Raw genomic sequence first — 24,108 nt, forward strand, 5'->3', positions numbered from 1 at the left:
ATGTATTTAGGATAACAATCTTTACTGTGAGGAAAAGGTTCTTCCCTGTGAGGGTGGGCAGGCCCTGGCACAGGGTGCCCAGAGCAGCTGTGGCTGCCCCTGGATCCCTGGTAGTTGTCCCAGGTTGGACATTGGGGTTGGGAGCAGCCTGGGACAGTGGAAGAGGGGTGGAACAAGATGAGCTTTAAGGTCTGTCCCAACCTAAAACATTTGGTTTTCTGTGATTATGCAAGAGCAGTGACTTTTACGTGAGTTTGCTCATCTTGAGGACTTTAATCTCAGGAGACTGTGTATGTGGAAGAGAGAGGAGGAGAAAATTCTCTGTGCACCTGGAGCAGTTGATTGTCTTTGTTTGAGGTACCTGTTGCTGCGTAGGTAAAATCCTTATCAAAGTGGATTTTGCAGTAATGTCATTACCTTCATCTGAGACCTGACCTGTAATTAATTACATCTTATCTTCCTAGCTTTACCTGTGGTGTGGAACCCAGGTGGCAGAATAAGGGACTTAGTTGTTCTTCATTAGAAATTCATGAAATAGTTGTGTGGGTAGTTTATCTGCTTCTCTCATCCCCAGTGTGCCTGATCACTATTACATGCCTATAAATTAAAGCATTTGCTTATAATAAATGTCCTTTAACCTCAGTGCTTTTAGTGAGAACATGAACAAAGTCAAATTATTAATCAATTTAGGATGCAAAGCGTTTGTTCCTGTAAGAGGCTGTAACAGCCCTTTCTTTGTGCTTTCAATTCCAAATATACCCAAACCAGTGACTTTTAATTGTGAAGTGCTTGAGCACTTGGGAAGGAGGAGGAAGAAAGGAGGAAAACTTATTGCTTGCATCTGTCTCTAGATTTAACAACTGTTAGGATGGACAAGGGGCTTTTGGGTTTGTTTGGTGGTTTTGGATGTTTAGATTTTGTTGGTTCTGTTTGGTTTGTTTATTGTGGTTTTTTGTTTGGTTTTGATTATTTGGTTGGGGTTTTTTTTAGTGAAAAGGCTGTGAAACTTCTCCAGGCTCAAGATGCTGATGAATCTTCACTGTCAGTGTCACTGCAGTCTAACTGAAAGCAATACAAACCCATTTTGAGATCCAGTGATGACACTTAGAGGTTAAATTTTAATGTGTTTTATAAACCAAACCAGCCTGCTTACCTTTACTGGAGAGTAATGAAGGAAGGGCAAGCTGCATTTTTTCTTTATTAATACTTCTGATGAAAATAAATATATTCAAAACCCTGTTGCCAGCATATAATGTATCTTTAATGTCACAGCAAGTAAGTGCTGCAAAGTTATTTAATCCTGAATTCTAAGGTACTTCTTGTGAGTTTTTATACTCACTAGCAACAGGCTTGCTTTAGATTTATTAGATAGTAATTAGTCAACAGCTTTGAGGCTTTGCTTTGTTGTGCACTTCCTGCCCACAATTTTCTCAGTGCATATTAATTTGTATTTGAAAACTCTATGCTGCTAGTATTACGTTATTATTAAAGAAACTACGGATTTGTCTGGTGACTTCCAATATCAGATTTGGCTGTTTACCCAGGAGATACCATTTATTGCTGCCTGTTTTTCTTGTGTTGGTTTTGTGCTTTTCAGGGACTCCCAGAATGAGTGGGGAGCAATTAAATGTGCAGAATATTTTTGCATAAAATATTTCTTTTTGAAATTAAATCTTCATTCCTGTCATTGCTTCCCTTTTGCCTTTTCCTTAGGAGCTGGAATAGGCAGCACTCAAGGTTGGAGCTCTTTGAATGTGTGTGTTCTAGGTTCTTCTGCCTTACTCTCTTCTCTCCATTTGGTTTTTATATATGGCAGTCCACTTGGAAATCAGTAAAAACAATTAGTGTACACAACATTGTTATGAACAGTGAACTTTGAAACAAGCCTTAAGTATTGTGTGTATATCCATGTACACATATGTATTTATGCAGTACACTTACGTATATTTTTAATCTGAGTTTTGTGAATAGATCCTTGCAGTTGTTTTTTCTACCCTGGAGGTTTTAAAGTTGATGTTGTAGTTAAGAGCCTTGTAAGTATTGTAGTACAGGACCTGACTTACTGTTTTCCTAGGGTGTAGCAGCTGCTCCTTGGGGAGCAGGAGATGTAGCATTCAGGTTATAGGGAAGCACTTCCTGTGTAGCAGCCACACGTTTCACCAAGTTAGCAAAGACAAGTGGTATTTGATGTCTTTCCATATTTTCTGGTGTCTGATTTCTTCATGAGTCATAAAATTACCATAGAATTACTGAATTGTTAGGGTAGGAAAAGCCCCTTCCCAGCTCCTCAGGAATTCTCCAGCCCCTTCCCAGCTCCCTCAGGAATTCTCCAGCCCCTTCCCAGCTCCTCAGCAATTCTCCAGCCCCTTCCCAGCTCCTCAGGAATTCTCCAGCCCCTTCCCAGCTCCTCAGCAATTCTCCAGCCCCTTCCCAGCTCCTCAGCAATTCTCCAGCCCCTTCCCAGCTCCCTCAGCAATTCTCCAGCCCCTTCCCAGCTCCCTCAGGAATTCTCCAGCCCCTTCCCAGCTCCTCAGCAATTCTCCAGCCCCTTCCCAGCTCCTCAGGAATTCTCCAGCCCCTTCCCAGCTCCTCAGGAATTCTCCAGCCCCTTCCCAGCTCCCTCAGGAATTCTCCAGCCCCTTCCCAGCTCCTCAGCAATTCTCCAGCCCCTTCCCAGCTCCCTCAGGAATTCTCCAGCCCCTTCCCAGCTCCTCAGCAATTCTCCAGCCCCTTCCCAGCTCCTCAGGAATTCTCCAGCCCCTTCCCAGCTCCCTCAGGGATTCTCCAGCCCCTTCCCAGCTCCTCAGCAATTCTCCAGCCCCTTCCCAGCTCCCTCAGGAATTCTCCAGCCCCTTCCCAGCTCTGTTCCTGCCCTGGCCACGCTCCAGCCCCTCCAGGGCTCTCCAGAGCTGCCCCAGCCCTGGAGGTGCCCCGGCAGTGCCAGCACAGGGACAGGCACTGCCCTGGCCCTGCTGCCACCCCAGAGCTGTCATGGCCAGGGGCCTCTTGCCCACATGGGCTCGTGTCCAGCCACTGTCACAGCATCCCAGGGCCTGCCCCAGCCCTCTGCCCTAGGCTGGAGCTCCAGGGCTTGCTGAGAGCCAGCGGCAGGGCCTAATCCTAACCCAACATCACACACATGGCCAAAGCTTTCTGGGGCCAGAGGCCTCTGAGCCTGGCAGTGGTGGTGACAGGTTACTTGGGGTAGGAGCCTTCTATGAGAGTGGCCTGATGTATGCCAGGAGAGCTTTCCACAACCACATCCCTCATTCCTGGGGTGTTCTTCCTTCTGGAGTTACTCCCGTGCTCCCTTCCCAAGGCTTTGCTCACAGACCAAGCCAAAACGCTGTGTGGGACGTGCCAGCTATTCCAACACCCAGCCCTGTGTCTCTGTGACACAGGGAGCACTGAGCGTTGGGAACAGGGGCCTGTTTGCTTTTTACTGCAGCCTGAAGATCAGTTGATCTTTCTGTATTGAATGGAAAGATGAAATTCTATTTTCAGTTTGCTTTTGTGCTGAAGATTTATTTCTGTCTGGGAGAGTGCTTATAGAAGAACATGGATGCTGCTGCCTGCTCTAGCCAGTCAGTGCAGGCTATTCATTTTTCTTTCAGAGATGTCAACTCTGATCAATTACAGATTTTTAATCGATTCTAATTAATAGATTTTAATAATAGATTATAGATTTTAATATCCCTCATTTGTCCATAATGGCAGGAAGTTTAGTAAGCAGTCTGAGAAACTTACAGATAAGTTTTTACTAATAGGGTATCAAAGAAGTTTGACTTAGTTTTAAAAATATAAGTCCAATGTTTTGCTGAAATTTCATTGAATTGCATTGATGTTGAAATGCTCTCTTTTTTTCCCTCCTGAGATGTGATATGCCTGGGGCTACAGTACTTAACAGGATTATTTTCTTTTATTTTTTATATCACTCTTGGTAGCATTTCTGTGGTGAATGAATTGTAATTAGTAATTGCTTCCAGATAAAACTGTTGCAGGACTTCTATGAGCAGAGGTTCCCTGAGAGCTTGCCACATGGCATGAGATTGTTTTTAGCTTGAGAGACTTGCTCAGGTTTTCAGAATCTCTGCTTTTGGTTGCAGGCAAAGTTCTATCAGTGTTGATACCGTTTGATTCATGGCTTTTCCATGGATATTATATTCAAAAGGATGATTTTATTAGACAAAAAGTCTAGATGTTACTGCCAACATGGAAGTTTCATTTGGTTTTGTGAATTCCTGGTTGGTGGATAAGTAGTTTGAATTGTTAAAGATGTTGAAATTTTGAAAGAAATATAAATCACAGAATCATGGAATGGTTTGGGTGGGAAGGGACCTCAAAGCCCATCCAGTGCCACCCCTGCCCTGGCAGGGACACCTCCCACTGTCCCAGGCTGCTCCCAGCCCCAGTGTCCAGCCTGGCCTTGGGCACTGCCAGGGATGCAGGGACAGCCACAGCTGGTCTGGCACCTGTGCCAGGGCCTCACACCCTGCCAGGGAACAATTCCTGCCCAATATCCAGCCTAAATCTATACCTTCTGTGTGTGTATTTTTTTTAAATCTAATCTCTGTTTACACTGACATCTGTGCCTCCATAGAGAGCCCAGATGCTTTTTGTGCTTCCAGAAATCTGAGTTTTTTCTTCACTTGCTTGAATGTCCATTTCCTGCAGAACTTCAGTAATTGGCTTTTAAAAATTTTCGGCTCAATTTCTCAGGTTGAAAAGTATTGCAATAAATTCATTTATAGACAGAGGAAGATGGTGTTCAAAAACCTGTGAGTTTTGCCTTTCTAATTTGAATCAGAGATCAACCTTAAAAATGCTTGATGGAAAAGAGTTTGGAAAATAATTTTTGACTCAGCCAAAATGTGTTAAAAAGTGAGACATTAGCATTAACAGATCACTGGGGAAAGGCACAGAAAAGGTTCCAAGATACCGGTTTGAGGAATTTCTGGTTTTGCTTTCTTCTCTTTTTGCCAAGTTTAAATTTAGAGTGTTTTTGTTTTAGAGCTGTGTTGTAAGTAGGACAGTTGAATATTGCCAGAGGGCTGTTATTTGCTCCGGCAGTGTGCCGACCATGGAGTTTATAACTTGCCTAGGAAGGAATCCTGGTTTGGGTACCAGTGTGTGCTCTACCAGAACATGGTGTTTGGGCACCTTCAGTGATGCTCCCTTCTGCTGCCATCCTTCCCTGTCATTTATTTTCAGCAGTTTCTGCAATACTTCAGCTGTTTATTAGAACTCATCTGGAATATTTTGACTAATTCATGAGACAGGAATGCATATCCCAGTGGTTTTCTTTTGCTGGAGTAGAATTTGCACTGTGCAGCATTTGCAGATGTTGATAACAATATAGAATCACAGAATGGTTGGGGTGGAAGGGACCTTAAAGCCCATCTCATTGCACCCCATCCATGGGCAGGGACACCTTCCACTATCCCAGGGTGCTCCAAGCCCAGTCCAGCCTGGCCTGGGGCACTGCCAGGGATCCAGGGGCTTGGGAGTCAGTCCAAGCCTCCATTCAGGAGGTTGTCATGGAGTTTGTGAAGAGTCAAGTACAGAATGAGTGAGAGGTTGCCACCATAGCCTTCATCTGAACTGCATGCAAGAATGGTACAGTTTGTGTAACTAAATAGTTTAGGAATAATTTTATCTTCTGTTGGGGAATTCCTTTTGCTGGTTAAGTGGTATATCCATACATATAGGTTGGGAACCATGGCATCAGTATCATAGAGAAACCATTACTCTTGATGTCCTTGAAGATGTCATTCTTGAAGAATAATCATTAGAAGGCTTGCACAGAGAGTTCAACAGGAGACTCCCAGCTGGGTTTTGTTGTGCTGTAGTTGGTTTGTTTATAGTGGCTTTTAAGTAAATAATAATAATCTAATTATGGATCTTCAAAATTTAGAGAATCCTTTCTGAATGTCTGAAACCACTAGACACTAACGTTTGTCTTTGTGTTTTTGTTTGCAGACTCACTGAACCTTCAGGGTATGTCACAGATGGGCCTGGAAATTATAAATACAAAACAAAATGCACCTGGCTCATTGAAGGAAGGTGAGTGTTGGAAGCAGCTTGGGATTTTGTGTTGCTTTTTGGCACTTTTAGGTGAGTTTTATCTGCACTGAATACTGTTAGGTCTCACAATTCTTTCTGGCTATTCTAAAAGCTAGATTGGGCAATACTTAATTGTTCTTGGTAAATAAGTTTTTGTGTAACTGTGCCCTCCAAACTGACTTCTGATTAAGAGGTGTGTGTTGAAACAGCATGTGGTGAACAAAAAGAAGTGCACTTCTTATTATTAATTACTTAACTGACATCATAGTGGGCCATTCAGATGATGGGATTCACTGCACATGGGATTTTTCAGTAGTATGAGAAACAAGAGAAAGCTCTGAAAGCTTTTACTCATGAAGAATCAGTTTCTGTAGTGATGAACTTCAGATGTTTCTTTACTCACTGAGCCATGAGGACTTCAGAGGAGCCATTGACCTTTTTCTAAACTGGGAGAAGTCTCTCAGATCTCTCCCCTCACTTTGCTGCCCTTCTTGTATTTGATCCTTATATTGCTTACAGCAATTTCTTGCGCAGGTTTTTAGGAGTAGCATATTTAATGTCTATCCTCTGTCATCTGATTGATGGTGCAGCAGTTCAGAGCATCTCACTTATTGAAATATATTTTTGATAGTACCAAGCTGGCGGTGGGACTGTAAGATCCATTTGTTTAGTCTCTAAAGCTTTTCCATGGTCAGATATGATGCTGTGTGATAACGTCTGTGTGTTCAGTCACATTCTGTGTTGTTCCCTGAACGTGCAGGTGGAGAGGGCTGTGAATTGGCAGGTTGGAGTGTGAACTTGTATTGGACACTGCAAACTGAGGCCTCTTGGCATCTTGGGGGATCAGAATTTACTGCAGTCCCAGAGGGCACTTTTCTATTCCTTAGTCTTCTCCCTGTGTTTAACATATCTGTTGCTGACATGCACAGTGGGGTCAAAATTAGCCTTAGCAAATTTACCAGTTGATACCAGGACATATGGTGTGGGCAAGGTGCTGAAGGGAAGAAATGGCATCAAAGGGGACCTGGAGAGACCAGAGACATGGGACTGTGTGAACCTCGTGAAGTTATGGAAGGCCAAGTGCAAGGTCCTGCATGGAGTTGGAGCAAGCCAGAGCACAAACACAGGATGGGTGGGTTTGGCTTGTTTGAGCAGTGGCTGAGGTCACTTGGTTTGTTCAGCCTGGGGAAGAGGGGACTGAAGGGAAACCTCATCACAGCCTGCAACTGCCTTCTGAGGCAGAGGAGAGGCACACACTCATCTCTGTGTGACCAGGGACAGGACCCAAGGGGAGTGGCTTGAAGTTGTGTCAGGGGAGGCTTAGTTTAGGTCTCAGAAAAGGCTCTTCCCCCAGAGGGTGGTCAGACGGTGCCCAGGCTCCCCAGGGAATGGTTGTGGTCCCAGGGCTGCCAGAGCTCCAGGAGTGTTTGGGCAATGTGCACAGGCACAGGGTGGGATTGTTGGGGTGTCCTGTGCAGAACCAGGAGTTGGACTCCGTGCTCCTTGTCAGTCCCTTCCAACTCAGGATATTGTGTGGTTCTGTGATCCGTTCTGCACAACAGTATACAGTTTTCTGACCATAAAGAAATTTTTGCTTAATACCAGGGGAGGTGCATTAAAAAAAAACACAAAACCCTGAACCACAGCATGTTTAATGCACCTAGAGTTACACCAAATGACTCTGTCTTAGTCTTGTCTAGACTGGAGCTTCACACCAAAAAAGTGTGTTGGAGGGATTTTGCCCTGTGTTGAGTGGCTAATTACAAATATTTATTTTTTCTTTACAGGCCAAACACAATCCTCAGGCTTCGATTCAATCACTTTGCCACAGAGTGCAGCTGGGACCACTTGTATGTGTATGATGGAGACTCAATTTATGCTCCCTTACTGGCAGCTTTTAGGTGAGTTCCCCTTGGTGAGACTCTTAATTGTAGCCAGTGGTATTTTCTTAACTTAGAGCCTGACTTGCATGTGGCTTCTGACACTGTAAATATGATCCAGTAATCCAAATGTATAACGCTGCAAGTGCAGCACATATAGCCAGTGTCCTTTTGTGCACTGTTTGTCAGCATAAACAATTAAGGAGTTGTTTTTAGCTTTTACAATGAACAAGTCATGTTATTGCACTCTAGCATTTAAGTATTATATTTTCATTTCCAAGTCCTGATTCTCTGAGACACAAAAAAATTATTGTTGTCTGTCTGGGCTGGAGATGATTTGGTGTGCAGGCTCCTTTGAGAGAAGAAAACTGCCCCATGTATGGATTTGAATATGATTTATGACTTAAACTTGTAGTGTGTCAATACAGACAGAAAGGCAAAAGCCAGCTAGTATTGTAGACATGGAGGTCTCATTGAATTATGTCTATCTTTTATGTACCTTAAACTTCAAATTTTTTAGTTACTTGGAGCACGTTCAGGAACAGCAATGATGGATCAACCTTGTAAAAACATAGAATCACAGGATGGTTTGGCTTGGGAGGGATCTTAAAGCCCATCCAGTGCCATCCCTGCCATAGCAGGGACACCTCCCACTGTCCCAGGCTGCTCCCAGCCCCAGTGTCCAACCTGGCCTTGGGCACTGCCAGGGATGCAGGGGCAGCCCCAGCTGCTCTGGGCACCTGTGCCAGGGCCTCACTGCTGTTACAAGGAAGGATTCCTTCCCAGTGTCCCATCTCTCCTGCCCTCTGGCAGTGGGAAGCCATTCGCTGTGTCCTGTGTCTCCATCCCATGGCAAATGTTCCTCTCCAGCTCCTGATGTGTAAAAGTTCCTGTTCTGCTTACAGGTTACAGGTATTTGGCTCGTCCACGTGATGAGACATCAGTGTGGCTGCTGGTGAGCAATCGACATTTCATCCTGAGACCTGAACATAACTTGTGCTTTTCTGTGTTTCAGTCATGCAGTGACACCACCACCTTACGCTTTTTATTCTTCAAACTGAAATTAGGAAAATAATCCCAAGTTATCTATGGAAAAAAACAGTGGTTCCCCTGGGACTCTGCTTGTTCCAAGTGGCTGCATAACTATTTCCAGAATTAACCTTCTGCTGGGCTTCCTCTCATTTGTGTAATGAAGGTCTAAAAATACTTAGTGTTTGTTCTAAAAAATCCTTATGCTGTCTGTGAGAGAAGATCAGCAGAGGGACAAAAGTTGATAGAAATTTAAGCCACCACATGTAGTTTTTTGGTCTTCAGCTGCAAATGCAGAGTTGCTTTGGAGTGAAAGAATGTTTCCTGTAAAGCTTCCGACCAACATGAGGTCAAAACAGGACACCTAATTTGAAGAAGGAACAACCTTTCTCTTCTAAAAACCTCCAGAAACGTGGCAATGCCACCTGGAAGTGCTCTCTTGGTATCATGCTCTGATTGATGTGCAGGAAGAGGAGGAAATGTCATCTTGACCCAATGTCATTTTGTTCTAATCAAGCTATTTTTTAATACACTGGTGAAAATGTGAAATGATGATTTGTGCCTGCCATTTTTTGTGGGTTTTCCAAAAATTAATGGGCTTTTAAAATGGAACTTATAAGGAGCTCACAACATTAATAGTTGTAGTTCAGACTGGGAAATCTGTAAATCAGGAAGCCTGGGCCTTCAAGAAAATGTGAGCTTAGTACAATAATGGTTTTGAGGTAGGGGAAAAAACCCTTTGTTTTTTTTAATTGCTTCCTTAGATGACATTTGAATTTAACTTCTTCAGCAGTGAGCTCTGGTTTTCAGTAATCCAAGTTCAGGAAATGTCAGATGCTTCTCATTTTGGTGAAGCACCAGAAAGCATCTGTTGAAAAACACCTTTCTCTAATACAAAATAAATGCCTTGGAATTTTTTAAGAGCAGTGTTCATATTTTCTCAATTTAGTTTGGGTATGTTAAATTTATTATTACCATAACCATATTTCCTTGTTCATTTTTTTTCCACCCTGCCAGGAGATTTGCAAGACTGAGCTTTATACAGTTGGGCCCTGTAAGGTTTCAGAGTTTGTTGATAAACTCTAGAAATTCCTTTCTCTCAACTCAATTTTTGTTCCCTCCCTGATTTTTTACAGCAGTTCCTTGAACCTTCACTTCCTTCACTGCTCTCATTTTGTTTTCTTGACCTTCTGATGCTCATTTGTGTTTGTTCACAAGATATTTATCCTAAAATATATATATATATATATATAATATTGTATATATATGAGATAGTCTTGGGAATCCTCAGCACTGGATTGTAGGGAAGCTTGAAATTTGTTTTATCAATTTTGAACAGCAATAAATATTTGCTTAATACCAATATTTACACAGTTCTAGTGTGTGCATAGACTAAACTCCTTGTATTCTAAGAGCCCCTGGAGCTGTCTGGTCTTGCACATTAAGGTTGTCTAGTTAAACAGTGTTAAAAATAGCTTTGCTGGCTTATATTTGTGAGCACAGGCACAATGAGACTGTGTAAATGTGCTGCTTCAAAAATGCAGTAAAAGAACATGGAAACAAATGCAGCATGTTTGTCAGCACTGATTAAGAAATCTGAATTAGATAAACTGCACTCAGCACATGTGAACTTGGTAGGTTTTGTTAACTTTACTCCGCATTAAACATTTACCAGAGCTGGTTTTGCACCTTTATTTTCATTTTGCTCTGGTTGGCGGCAGGGTGTTTTCCTGGTCAAACCCAGTTGTTGTTCTACAGGGTGTTTGGCAGTGGCCCAGCAGCTGCTGTGGTTGCTCTCAGGTGCCAGGTGGAGGTTCATGTGAGCCCGAGCTCCCTCAGGAGCAGGAGCAGCTCAGCAGCCTTGTGGTACTTGTTGGTGAATATGGCACCTGAGCACCCAAATTTGGCTGTAGGGCGGAGTTGGGTTGGAAGGGTCTGATCCCTCTCTCAAAGCAGGATGACCGTCAGGACTTGGTCCAGTCAAGGTATGAATTTATCTTTAGGATGGAGACCTTGTTGATCCTCTGGGTCAGTGGTCCAGAGATTGGTGTTAAGATAATGATAAAAAATTAATCTAATACTTACATCTAGCCACAATCCGTTGCTGCAACCTGTGTGTGTTGCCTCCTGCCCTTTTCTTGTGAACTTCTGGTATTCCCTTCTCTCTAATCTCTCCTGAGGTAGTTGAGGTCAAATATTAGGCTTTACCCTTCTTCAGCTGTCTCTCCTTGAAGTTAAAGAAACCTCACTCCTTCTGCCTCTCCTTGTACATAGATCGTATGGTTGACCCTCGTCTATTTTTTCCTTCTATTCCCTCAATTCTTTGCCAGAAATTGTAACTGAACTTGCTGCCATGGGAATGTGTATCCAGCTCAGGGGCTTCCAACAGCAGAAGGGCCTGGAGCTGCCAGAGCAAGTCCAGAGGAGGCCACAGAGATGCTCCAAGGGCTGGAGCTGCCCTGCCACTGAGCCAGGCTGGGAGAGCCTTTAACTGTTCCATGATTCTTCGATAACAACAGTCATGTAAGGACTGAGGAGGTTTCTGGGCAAAGCCCCTGATCTGGAGGCTTCTGCAGACAGACAAGCTTCCCTGTGGTGGTGCTGCAGCAGCTGGGTCTGCCTGTACTGCACCAAGGGGAGAGGACTTCAAGGAAGGTTGTAATTTGAGGGCCTGCTAGCTCTATAATGAATCTCTAGTCTAGTTTTTTTTTTTTAGTACGTGTTGTTGCAATTGCTTTGTTTCCGTAAAAGTCCATGTTTGGGAGTCATCTTGCTTCATTTAAGACAATAAATTTGAGATGTCTCCTTATATTCTCCTCCCTCCTTTTTTATTTTTTTGCTATTTCATTTTTAGTCTTCTGTAACTTCTATTTTTAGTTTGTTTAGTTTTACTCTTGTAGTTCTGAGTGTGAATGAGGTGCATAGACTGTTTTTTAGTAACAAGGAAATGTTGCCATTTTGTGTATGTGTGTGTCCAGATGGATCAAAGTATTTAAAAATTAGGATAATTTGTTTGCACAGGATTTTGATGGATCGCAAAGCTGATCTTTCAGTATCATCTTTATGCTTTTACCCCTCCATGAGCTCTACTCTGTATTTTCACCCTTTCCTTTTGCGACTCCCAATTATGCCCTTTTTCTGCTCAGTGGAGCTTCTCATGCTTTGATTTCTAACAGGTTGTGTCTCTGGAGGAAATGAGGAATATGCCAGTACCGTGATACTCACATAGCAAATCCAAGAAAAATAATAGAGGAAGTGCCCTTTGTTTTAAATTATTCTGATTTTTCAGTGCTCTAGGGGAAGGAGCAGGGCAGTGTGTGCAGGGTAGTGGAGGAGTTGGGACTCCTGGATGTAATTGTTGACTTCCAGTACTTGAAGTGAGCCTCCATGATGAGTTGAAGAGAGACTTTGGACAAGAGGGTGGAGTGACAGGACAAGGAGAAATGGCTTCCTGCTATCAGAGAGTAGGTCTAGATGGGATATTGGGCAGGAATTGTTCCCTGGCAGTGCCCAAGGCCAGGTTGGACACTGGGGCTTGGAGCACCCTGGGATAGTGAAAGGTGTCCCTACCCATGGCAGGAGGTGGAACAGGATGATCTTTGAAGTTTCTTCCAACTCAGGCCATTCTGTGTTTCATTGATTCTCTGATACTCTTTTACTTTCTGCCATTGACTTCAGCAATCCAGTTTACAGGAAACAGATGTTATTTCAGTCCAAAGCAGAGGTTTGCCTTTCCCTGAGTGTCACTGGGCAGCTGAGCTGAGTAGGAGTGTTTATTTGCTTTGGAGTAGAGATGGTTGCAAAATGTTTTGAAACCTTATGAAAGGAAATAAAAGCAGTGTGTTGTGAAACATGCTAATCTTGGCCAGAGTTGAGTTGCTCAGAGATTCTGGATCATAATGTAAAGGAAGTTTTGCATAATATTTTATCATTCTGATTCTACCTATTGGATTATTTTTCATGGCAGATGTAAATTCTGATGTGCTTCTGTTTATTCCATATGATGCTTGGAGCAGGTTGATTTATTCACTGTTTTTGAGGTTCAACCTTTCAGGCATCTGATTGTTCCCGCTGTGTTGTGTTCTTGTCATGGCTTTCTCTGAAAGAAATTAAAATGCCCCATCCCTGGAAATGTCCAAGGCCAGTTTGGATGGGACTTGGAGCAACCTGGTCTGCCCCCATGGCAGGGGCTTGGACCAGATGTCCTTTAAGGTCCCTTCCAACCCAGACAATTCTGTGATTAAATTTCCTTAGAGTGTTTTAAATTTGTGTAGGTGGTATAACATCCTCTTTAGTTATTTACACATGAATCACCAGAAAAAGATGGAAATGGGGAGTATCTGGGATGCTTGTGGAGGTACCTGTGTTCTGGTCAAACAAATCCCAAATTTGAGCTTTCTTTGAGAAAACAAAGAATTGTCTAGGATAGTCTTTTTATTAGGAAAGATTATTGAGGGGAATTTTTGTCTTGCCTTCCGCTTATTTTGCCCTGTGATATCAGGGGTAAGTGCTGAAGAAGAAACCAAAACAAAGCAATTTTTTTTCTTGTCCCTGAGCTGCAGTTTGCCTCACACAAATTATTTTCAAATGTTTGTTTTCCTGTAGTGGAGATGTACTTTCCTGTAGTGGAGATGTACTTTCCTGTAGTGTCCATTACAAAGGAATATTATGAACCAAACAAGAAATTTGTTCTTCGGTTTTGTGGGAGATGGTCTTTTGGGAGAGATAAACTTCAAAAGTCTCAAATGTTGAGAATGAAACAAAGCACCTCTTCCAGAGAGATGAAAAGGGAATTAATTTTGGTGTTTAATCCCATATCATTGAGAAGTGAATGAGCAGCAGTGGGAAATTTGGCTTTCTCATAAGGAAATGTTTCTTGAAATGTGTATCAGCAGATGTGCTGGAGTTGCTTAGCCAAAACATGGGATCAGGTTCCAGTGATTTTTATAATGCGTTGGTAAAATGAAGGACATCTTTTTGTCCACCGTAAGATTTGTTGTGCAGAAGAAAGGGCTTTTGTGCAGTTTTCAGTGGGATCCCACTGTAGGTAACTTGTTCATCTGCTGGTTTTGGTGCACATACCCCCAAATCTGTAGCAAAAAGGATTGCTGGGTGTCTGTTCTGCTCTTGGAGCACACCATTGTATTGTATCATGGGGACAGAAAAGTTCACAAACAAGTGCTTCCCAGGTGGTATTAGTGGGTGCTGTGGATAGCTGGGAGTGATTTCCTTGAGCAGATAAACTCATTTACTCTGTCCTAGGAAACTGTCTTCAACTGCATTAGCTTTCTGTTCTAAATAGATGTGAAAAGAGGAAAAGTAAGTTCTTCTCGGGGGAAAATTCTTTTCATCATTGCTTTTTGCTTGTGGTGGCCTTGGGGCACTGGGGAGTGGCTGGGCAGGGGACGAGGCTGGGCTGTTTGGAGCTGCCCTGGCTCCCAGCCCCACGTGCTCTGCTCTGCCACTTGAGTCCCTGCTTGTCACAAAGCTTTGACTTTGCCTTGGGAAGCAGGCTGGGAAAAGGTGGATCTGTACAGGAAAACAGCAGCTGACAGTGAACAGGGGGTGGTAGACAATGTGCTGTACATGGATAAAGGCTTTTAAAAACATAAATTCAGTAGACTTTGAATTTGTGCCCACTTTGATGCCTTTTATATGAGGGAGGAATAAACTTTTACTTTTTTTCATTTTGTCAGGCTTCTGTTAAATGAAAAATAAACATTTCCTCTCCCATAGGAAGTATTTAGTGCAATATGGAAATAGGTAGTAGTTACTTTTTTCAAAGCTCATTTTAGTTTATCAGTTTACTCCAATTATTTTGACAAAATATTATATGAATCTGTAGTGTGTCTGGAATACTGTAGATAGTCTTGCCCACAGTCTTTGCTTCTCTCTGCCAGTCCTGGAAAACTAAAAGGCTGGAGGATCTCAGAGAACCTGGAAGGGTGAGAGAAACAGCCAAAGGCATCCAGAAGTGTGAAGCAAAGAATGAGGTGGGAGTTGATAGTGTGGCAGGCTGCTATGATAGAAAAGACCACAAATATGGATGTGATGAATCAGGTGGAGCTTATAAAAGAAGGGATGATGAGAAATGTGGTGCAGTTGAAATGCCTGAGGGATGAGATGGCATCCAGAGGGACCACGACATGACTGAGGACTGGCACTGCAGGGACCTCATGAGATTCAGCAAGGTCAAGTGCAAGGTCCTGTGTCAGACTGGAGCAATCCAGAGTACGAGAACTAACTGGGGGATGGAGGGATTGAGAGCAGCCCTGGGGAGGAGGACTTGGTGATGCTGGTGGGCAAGAAACCTGGACATGCCCTGGCCTCATGAGCTGGGACCCACGACGCCCCCGTGCCCTGGGCTTATCCCAGCATGGGCAGCAGGGGAGGAGGGACCCAGAATGTCCCTGTGCCCCCTCAGGTGAGAGCCCACCTGCAGAGCTGCCCCAGCCCTGGGGCCAACTGGCAGGGGCTGGAATGACGTGAGTTTTAAGTCTCTGGTTTAAGCCTCTAATGCAAACCAGTCTGTGATTCCATGGCTGACTGTTTGTATTTCTCATAGAAAAGGAACCCGAGAGGCAGCAAGTAAAAAATGAGTAGAATAATCCTTTTTCTGCTGTTGTGGAATTAAATTTACCTCACTGCTGCAGATTTTTCAGGTGAAAAGGATATAAATTATTAAGAAATGAATTGAAGTGGTTTATTTAACTATGCTGGCTTGGGTGCATTCTCCAGGTCTATGTATCTGAACTGGGTGTCTGGAGGATGGGTTACACATTGCTATAATGTTCTGTACTTGCTTGGTTTGTCACAGCCTTTCCCAATCATTTTTGTAGCCCACAGCCAGGAGGAGATCTGGTCTCAGCAGACCTTTAGTTTGACTTCGTAATACAGATTTTATTATTTTGGGACGCATTAATTTCCATTTCCAAACATGCCACTTTGTTTTATGAATGGGACCTGCTTAATTCTTTGCTGAGTAACAGGGGAGGGAAAGGTTTTTGATATGGATATCTAACATTCTAGATAGCTTCAGGTTTTCAGATTAAATACTTCCAACATACCTGTACTTATGATTCCACAAATTCATTATACTTCAAATAATGGAAATACATTGAGTTTCAATTATTTTATTGAAATTCAGTTATACTATTGAAAGTACTGGTGCATTTACTCTTGTTGCTTTGCTCCCTTTTATTTCACTTCTAATATTGTTCTTTTACTTTTCTAGTGGTCTTATTGTTCCTGAGAAAGACAGCAATGAAACAGTACCTGAAGTTGTAGCTACTTCGGGATATGCTCTTCTACATTTCTTCAGTGATGCTGCCTATAATCTCACAGGGTTTAACATCACCTATAAGTAAGTGGCACTACTCTACACTGATGCTGCAGGTTGAGAAAAAGGAGTTTTCCCCTTTTCTTACTTTTGTCTTGAAATAAGCAGTTTCCATTGAAGTGTGTAATTATGAGCAGACACCTGAAATCAGATTTTTATCTTTATTATACCCTTGCAACAGCTAATAAGTGGCATGTGCTCAATGTTAAAACTTGTCAGTTGTGAGTATGGACGAATGTTTGCTCCAAAAGACATCTTACTATTTATTTTATGTTATTAGATCAATTTGATTCTATCTAATCAACAAGAATTTGTGTTTTGTGCACATCTGTGCTCCTGAGTGCTCTGCAGAGATACTCTAGCACAAATGCACTTTTCCATCAGCCACACATTTTACTTGAGATGCTGGGCTCTTTGTGCTCTTGAGGATCGTCATCCTTGGTATTTGCTTCCTTATTCAACCCCTGCATTGTACCCCTTCATCTGGCTTCTTTTTATTCTGGACTGGTTTTATATTCTTTCATTCATATTCTAAACAGATGGGTGCTTTCTGCTCACTGACATGTATTTAGTCCTCATTTGATGAGCTTTTTAAAAGTAGTTCTGGTGTGCTCCCTAATTCATCAACTGCTTTTAGAAGGGTTTTGTCTTGTCAGTTGTCATTTGTAAATCCGTGGACATACTCACAAAGATGGAAGGTTTTGCTTCTGCAGCAATCACGAGCTTTGGATTTTTTTTTGCTCCTACAGATGCAAGTTATGTTTGTGCCACACTGGGAGATTTAATTTGGGAGTAACCTGCAGAAGGACTCACCTCTTTCAGAAAAAACAGCTGGAAAAACTTCAGTTATAACTGACTTCTTGCAAAAATTGACTTTCTCTTGAAATGAGTAGCTTAGTTTTTGAATATTAAGTCTCAGTGCCTTCATCCTTAGTAAGAACTCAAATACGTGCTTAATAACCCACATAATAGTGAATTTTTTTTTAAAATAGGGGGCATCCAGCATCCCTTCAAAACTCTAGAGGAAGATGAGGAGTGTATGCAAAGTTACTGGGATCAGAGGAGCTGAAGAGGCAGTGTTTTCCAAGTCTGGCTGATTGCATAAACCAGGACTCCATCTACTGCCAGCTGTTAGATTTGCACCATTGCAATGAAATACTGTCTTCAAGGACAATATTCTTTTAATTCTTCACTTTCTTCATAATTTCAAACAATTTTTAAGTGCTGTTTTGTATTCTGGTTCTTAGGTTTGCTCATAATATTTTTCCAGCAAGTAGATGGAATGGTACATAACAGTCTTCATAGTTACCGCTGAGTGTAGGTAGTAGTTCACTCAGCACTTGTGAAATTATGTCTTGGAGCCAGTGACAGTGAGAATATGGGTACTAATTCCCATCTGTGAATTATTCTGGTTGATACACTAGCAAAAACTGGAGTCTGGAAATTACTATGATCTCAAAATTTGGATCTTTACCAAGGTATCTGGTTTTGCCTCAGCTAAGTTGCAGATATTATAAAATCAGAAGTTATTCAAACCAGGTACGTCTTTGGCTTGGGTTTCATCTCCAGTTGTTCTCTTGGTAAGCAGATCCCAGAATAGCACCTAATTGTGAGCAGTTTAAGTAAAAATTGCACAGATGCCACAGCAGCCTTATCCTCTGATTAAAGTCCTCACTTACTGTTGGGTGTTTTAAGGGAAGTCCTTTGCCTTACAAATGGCTAAAAATCATATTGCTGATTTTCTCAGAGGAGCTGCGAGTTTAACTTGTGAAATGAGGCAGTTTTTTAGGAATAGAGTACAAATCTCTACAGGTGCATCACACCAGGTAGCAGATGACTCTTTTGGTTTGTAGTGATTTGTTTTCACTTTGTTCAGCATCACTCTTGCCTTTGTTAATAATTCTTGGGAACCTCTTTCCTTCCTGACAAGCTGCTTTGTGCTCTGTCCCCAGTTTCAACATGTGTCCCAATAACTGCTCTGGCCAGGGTGAGTGCAGGCTCAACAGCAGGACCATGGCCCCGCAGTGTGAGTGTGCCGAGCGCTGGAAGGGAGAGGCTTGTGACATTCCCTACTGCCCGGGGAACTGCGGGGCTCCTGAGAGGGGCCACTGCAGCCTCAACGGCTCCAGAGCGTGTGTGTGCTCTGCAGGCTGGCAAGGTGAGTCTCCTGGGGGATACACAGAACTTTGGGGGGTGCATTTTCTATCTATGGAGCTGGCAGTTTAACTGGGAGTATGTGGGAATGTTCTGCATGACAAGTATTAGCATTTTGACTAGGAACAGAGTATCTGCTTTTCAAATTTAAGAGGTCACACTGTATGTGGAAGGATGGATATGCTGGAGAGGAGGACACAGAGAAGCTCCAAGGGCTGGAGCCTCTCAGCTCTGGAGACAGTTTGGAAGAGCTGGAGAAGAGAAGGCTCCAGGGAGACTTCAGAGCCACTTCCAGTGCCCAGAGGGCCTCCATGAGAGCTGGAGAAGGATGTTGGACAAGGGCCTGGAATGCCAGGACAAAGGGGAATGACTTTACATTGAAACTGGGCTGGTTTAGATTAGCTATAAGGAAGAAGTTTTTTGCAATGAGCATGATGACACCCTGGCACAGGGTGCCCAGGGTAGCTGTGGCTGCCCCTGCGTCCCTGGTAGTGTCCAAGGCCAGGTTGGACATTGGGGCTTGGAGCAGCCTGGGATAGTGGAAGGTGTGGAAGGGGGGTGGAAGGTGATCTTTCCAACCTGTCCCAGTCTGTGATTCTGTGGTTTTTTATGATTGCTGTTAAAAGCAACTTTGTCACCATCCAAAGAGGGACTAACCTGTGGTGTACAGGCATTCTTTCAAGTCTCATTCCTGTGCACCTGAAGCAAATTTGAGCCTGGTTGCCATAATTGACCTGTTTGAATATATGAAATGCCTCATTCTCATGTCCAGCTGAGCTGATCAGCCACATCCAACTTGGCAGTGATCTGGTCTGAGCATACATGTTTCCATTGCAAAGACCTGCTGACATGTAAGAATTAGTCTCATATTAAATGCAGCCAGCTACGTCACTAGCAGGAGATTGACGTCCAGCTGAAATACAGACTTTGAAAAAAAACCATTTTAAAACCTTCTTTTCCCAGGTCCTGGCTGTTCAGTTCCTCTTCCCGCAAACCAGTCGTTTTGGACCCGGGAAGAATACACTCTTCCAAAACTTGCTCGAGCATCTCACAAAGCTGTCATCCATGACAATAAAATGTGGATTGTTGGAGGCTATGTCTTCAATCATTCTGACTCTCAGAAGGTTTTAGCGTGAGTATAAACCCAGATAATAAAAACTAAAGATAGGAACTTAGATTTGAGAGTTATTTTTAGGAAATGCCACCTGACATGCTTTGCTTTGGTCTGTGCTTCATCTGCAACCATACAACCATAATAAAAACTCAGGCTCATGTTTGAGATGGGGGAAAATCTTGCTAAGGGGTGCTAATTTTGGAAAAAAAAAAAGCATAAGGTTGCTGATGTTCAGTGAGCATTTGATTTATCTGTGTCTGACAGCATTTAACTATTCTCTGTATATTTCTGGGCCAGCTCCTAAATTATATCTAGCCTCATATTCAAAGAGGGTCATTTTGCTTCAGTGTTTTTTAACTCTTCCCTATATTGTGTCTGTGTGACTTGAGTTTTTGGCTCCTTAATCAAGACCTACTGATTACTCTGGATGGTTATCCACAGTGGATGGGACACCAAACATGGAGGGGCATTAGGATGAGGGCATTTATGCAATTATTTGAGGAGTTTTAACAGTAACTAAAATAAAAAGTAATAATTGTGTATTTCATGGAAATACTCCATTTAAAGAAACCCAGCTTTTGTATTGTATTAGGGCAGATTTAGGCAAAAGCTGGATTTTTTTCCAGAGATACTCAGATACCTCACTTTGCTGGACCTAAGTGAGAGCTGTGTATTCTGCATTCACATCCTGAGGTAATAGTTCTTATAGGGGAAGAGGAGCTGAAAACACACATATAAATGTAGAACAGTTGCTAGTTGCACCCACAATTTACTCCTCCAAAGTCACACCTTGTTTTTTAATAGGATACCCTATGGCTTTGTTGAATGCTTTCTCAGAGACGATTTTGTCTCACAAGGCCCTAAGCTTGGCAAATATAGTGCCTTATTTTAAATGAAAAGCCACAAGCCATTTTCAGGGCAGAGGGTTTATGTTATTTTAAGCATGAATGGCAAAGACATAATTAAAAAGTGCTTTTTAAACACTGGCAGAGTTTTTTTAATCAAGTAGTTGGAAATTACTGAAGTTTAGTATAAAGTTTTCCTACTTCTTTGAGGGAGAGGTGGTGTAGGTTGTCACAGCTTAATAGGCAATGCACTACCTCTTGGGTTTGTATGGAAAAGAAAACAGGGCAAAGGAAATCAACACGTGGATGTCGAGTAACAGAGCAGGCTCAACTTTTTTTTTTTTAACCCATAAGTAGTTTGTATGAGCTTTGTGCATGATGAAATCATGGCAGGATTTATTATTTCAGTAAATAATTATGTCTAATGTACTATATTGGTAAATAATTTTCCCCAAGTCTTAGAAAGGACAACCAATCATATTCTCAGCTTTAATATGTATTCCTTGGAAAGTAATTAAGTTTTAATTATGCAGGTATGATCTCATTTCTGAAGAGTGGCTTCCACTGAACAGCTCTGTGAACTCAGTAGAGATGAGATATGGTCATTCGCTGGCATTGCACAAGGTAAGTTCAGTGCTCCAGACTCACTTCTCAGCTGATTTCCCCTTTTTCTCTCCTGTTTCCCACTCCTTATGCCAGATCAGCCTTGCTTTGGGAGAAGTGTTCCTCATTCAGAGGCTTGTCCATGCTTAGCCCAGGCTGTACCCTTGTCCTCCAGGGAATCCTTGGGTGGCTGTCCTAGGAAGTCTGTAGAGTCTCTGCCTGTGTGGTCCTTCTTTTCCCTTTTTCCAGAGATTTTGAAGATGACTTTTTGAGGCCAGTGAATCCATTATTCCTTCTTGCTGTCTATGCTGACAAGAATGCCTGAGGCTGAGTTTGCTGGAGTTCCTCAGCTGCCTTTTATGTAGATCCCATGAATATTTTTATGAGCTCTGTTGTCCAAGACACCAAAGCACAGCTGGAGGATTAGGGATTTTTGTCACTTGCTCTGCAAGTAAATTTGTGAATCTAATCTTCCAGCATCTGACACAGCAAGTGGATTTGACAGTTTTTACCTCCTTTCTCACCTGTGTGCCTTGCTGTGAGTGCAGACCATGTGAGGATATCAGCAGGATGGCAAAGTCTGTGGAAAGGAAATGAGCGATCTTTTATTGACATTTGGGTTTTGGAATGTTGTTTAGCTCAAACAGTGCAGGCCTGGGCAAAACAGAATCATAAATGCTCAAAAAACTCCACACACTGTCATTCACAAACAGAGCACTTGAAGAACCTCAAAGCATGGAAATTCATCATGGAATCACAAAGTGGTTTGGGTTGGAAGGGAGCTTAAAGATCATCTAGTCCCAGTCCTCTGCTGCAGGCAGGGACCTTCCACTCTGCCAGGCTGCTCCCAGCCCCAGTGTCCAACCTGGCCTTGGGCACTGCCAGGGATCCAGGGGCACCCAGCTGCTCTGGGCACCCTGTGCCAGGGCCTCACACCCTCCCAGGGAACGTTTCCTAATTCCCAAGATCCCATCCATCCCTGCCCTGTGGCAGTGGGAGCCATTCCCTGTGTGCTGTCCCTGCAGGCCTTGTCCCCAGTCCCTCTCCAGGGGACTTTATTAAGTAACTTCAGACCAGTAGCTTCATTGCTTACCAGCTGTTTCCTAAATGCTGCACTCCTTGCCCTTCTGTGCCTTCTTTCAGGATAACATCTACATGTACGGCGGTAAGCTGGATGCCACGGGGAATGTGAGCAGCCAGCTGTGGGTGTTCCACATCCCCAGGCAGAGCTGGGCTGTGCTGGCACCCCGGGCCAAGGAGCAGTACGCTGTGGTGGGGCACTCGGCCCACATGGTCACCCTGCAGGACAACAGCACCGTCATGCTGGTGCTCTTCGGGCACTGCCCCCTCTACGGCTACATCAGCAACGTCCAGGAGTACAACCTGGGTGAGTGAGGGAGGGAGGGAGTGCAGCCCTCCTGCTGGGCCCTGCCAGGGTAGCAGCTGGTTTGGAAGTTATTTAAACGACTTGTGTTCACATAGGAAAACACAGGCAAATGTGTGCTCCTCCTCCTGTTTGTATGTACAAGTTAACCTAACAGATTTATATAACCCAATGAGCAGGCAGCCATGTGCCTCCAGCTTTATACCCAGTGTTAGGTCCCACAGATATAAAGCTGTAATTGAGAGGTAAAGCAGGACAACTCTGGAGCAATTTAGATTAGTTTTCCTCTTTCCCTCTGGCAAAACAAACACTTTTGAAATTATTTTTTAATTCTGCAATATAATAATGGCTGTAATAATTCAGACCAAATATCTTCTTAACCTGACACACGTCCCCAGCAGCAGATGCTGTGGGAAACAGGTGCTGAATTTCTGGATTCCCATATCCCTGATAGGATTTGACCCCCGTATCCTGGGATAGTCCAGACTCTGATTTTAAGATCCAGAGATTTCTAGTATAACCCCTGGAGAAGCACAGGAAGCTTTCCAGGCAAACTGAACTCATACCTAGCTCAGAAATGAAGGCACATTCCTGGCTCCACGGACCATGTCGGGTTCGTAGCTAGGCACAGGAAGTTCACGACAGGAGTGTGCTGGCTATTCTCAGGAATAGTGGCCCTGTCTGCATTTCGCACCTGCTGCTCTTGTCCTCCAGTCAGGCTGATCCAGAGCCTGGTTCTCTGGAATCCATGTGAGCGACATTTCTTCCTCTTGTAGAAATCCAGAGAGAACCAGGGCCTGTGGGGCAGTGATTTGTTTTTGCCATGTGTGATCCTGCAGACTGTTCACTTCCTTTGCCTTTAATGTGCCTGCTCTGGCCCGCAATTGGGAAGCTTGTGTAGGGTTTCATTCAGCACTTACTACAGAGATTGGTGTGTATTCTGGTATTTTTATTTCAGTTGCCATTATAATATGTCTAAAGTGCTTCAGACCAACGTTATTTTAGTGAGTGAGATATAGGATCATGAATCACATATTAGTTTTTAACTGCAGTGTTCTTCACAGTCAGACTTGGCTTCAGTGCTGTCTGGCTTTATATATATATTTATATATAGATAAAAAGTAAAAGTGCTCTTGAGTCCCATTCCAAATCAAGTCACAGTGCTGGCATTTTCATGTCATTGAAATGCAATCTATTATTTTTCTGCTTTTTATTTCTCATTTACTTAGCTTGTCTGCAAAATGTAAGAAATTACTGTGGAGGAGCTATTTCTGCTCCAGTTAAAAATACCTGGCAATGCTTCTTGACAACAGACTTTTTGAAGGGGAATATTTTTGGATATGAAGTGATAGAGACAGTGTCTAGATCTGAGTCAGGGGAATCCAAATTTATTTCACTATGTTGTTGATGAGTTATTAATGGACAGAAATGAACCTTGTTTTGTCACTTATATTTTTCAGTGACAAATACCTGGAGCATCTTGCAGACGAGCGGAGCTCTGGTGCAAGGAGGATATGGTCACAGCAGTGTTTATGATCCAAGTACAAGATCAATCTATATCCATGGGGGTTACAAAGCATTTAGTGCCAACAAGTACAGGCTGGCAGATGATTTGTACAAATATGAAGTGGATTCTCGCATGTGGTAAGTGGTTCTTCGTCTGTCTTTTTCCTGTTTACTGCCCTGTCAGTTTTGTT

At 43.1% G+C, this 24,108-nt stretch overlaps 1 protein-coding gene across 1 annotated transcript in view; it reads left to right on the forward strand.

The window, feature by feature from the left end:
* ATRN (attractin) overlaps positions 1–24,108 on the forward strand; it is a 145,660-nt gene that overhangs the window by 29,211 nt on the left and 92,341 nt on the right. Inside the window, exons 2-9 of the mRNA XM_041467326.1 lie at positions 5,980–6,063; positions 7,851–7,964; positions 16,207–16,335; positions 18,264–18,469; positions 19,429–19,597; positions 20,958–21,048; positions 22,171–22,414; positions 23,872–24,055. Of these exons, the coding sequence (XP_041323260.1) occupies positions 5,980–6,063; positions 7,851–7,964; positions 16,207–16,335; positions 18,264–18,469; positions 19,429–19,597; positions 20,958–21,048; positions 22,171–22,414; positions 23,872–24,055 (1,221 nt within the window). The remainder of the gene's footprint in view (positions 1–5,979; positions 6,064–7,850; positions 7,965–16,206; positions 16,336–18,263; positions 18,470–19,428; positions 19,598–20,957; positions 21,049–22,170; positions 22,415–23,871; positions 24,056–24,108) is intronic.

The sequence above is a fragment of the Pyrgilauda ruficollis genome, unplaced genomic scaffold, assembly GCF_017590135.1.
Source record: "Pyrgilauda ruficollis isolate IOZ18807 unplaced genomic scaffold, ASM1759013v1 scaffold206, whole genome shotgun sequence".
Classification (NCBI taxonomy): domain Eukaryota; kingdom Metazoa; phylum Chordata; class Aves; order Passeriformes; family Passeridae; genus Pyrgilauda; species Pyrgilauda ruficollis.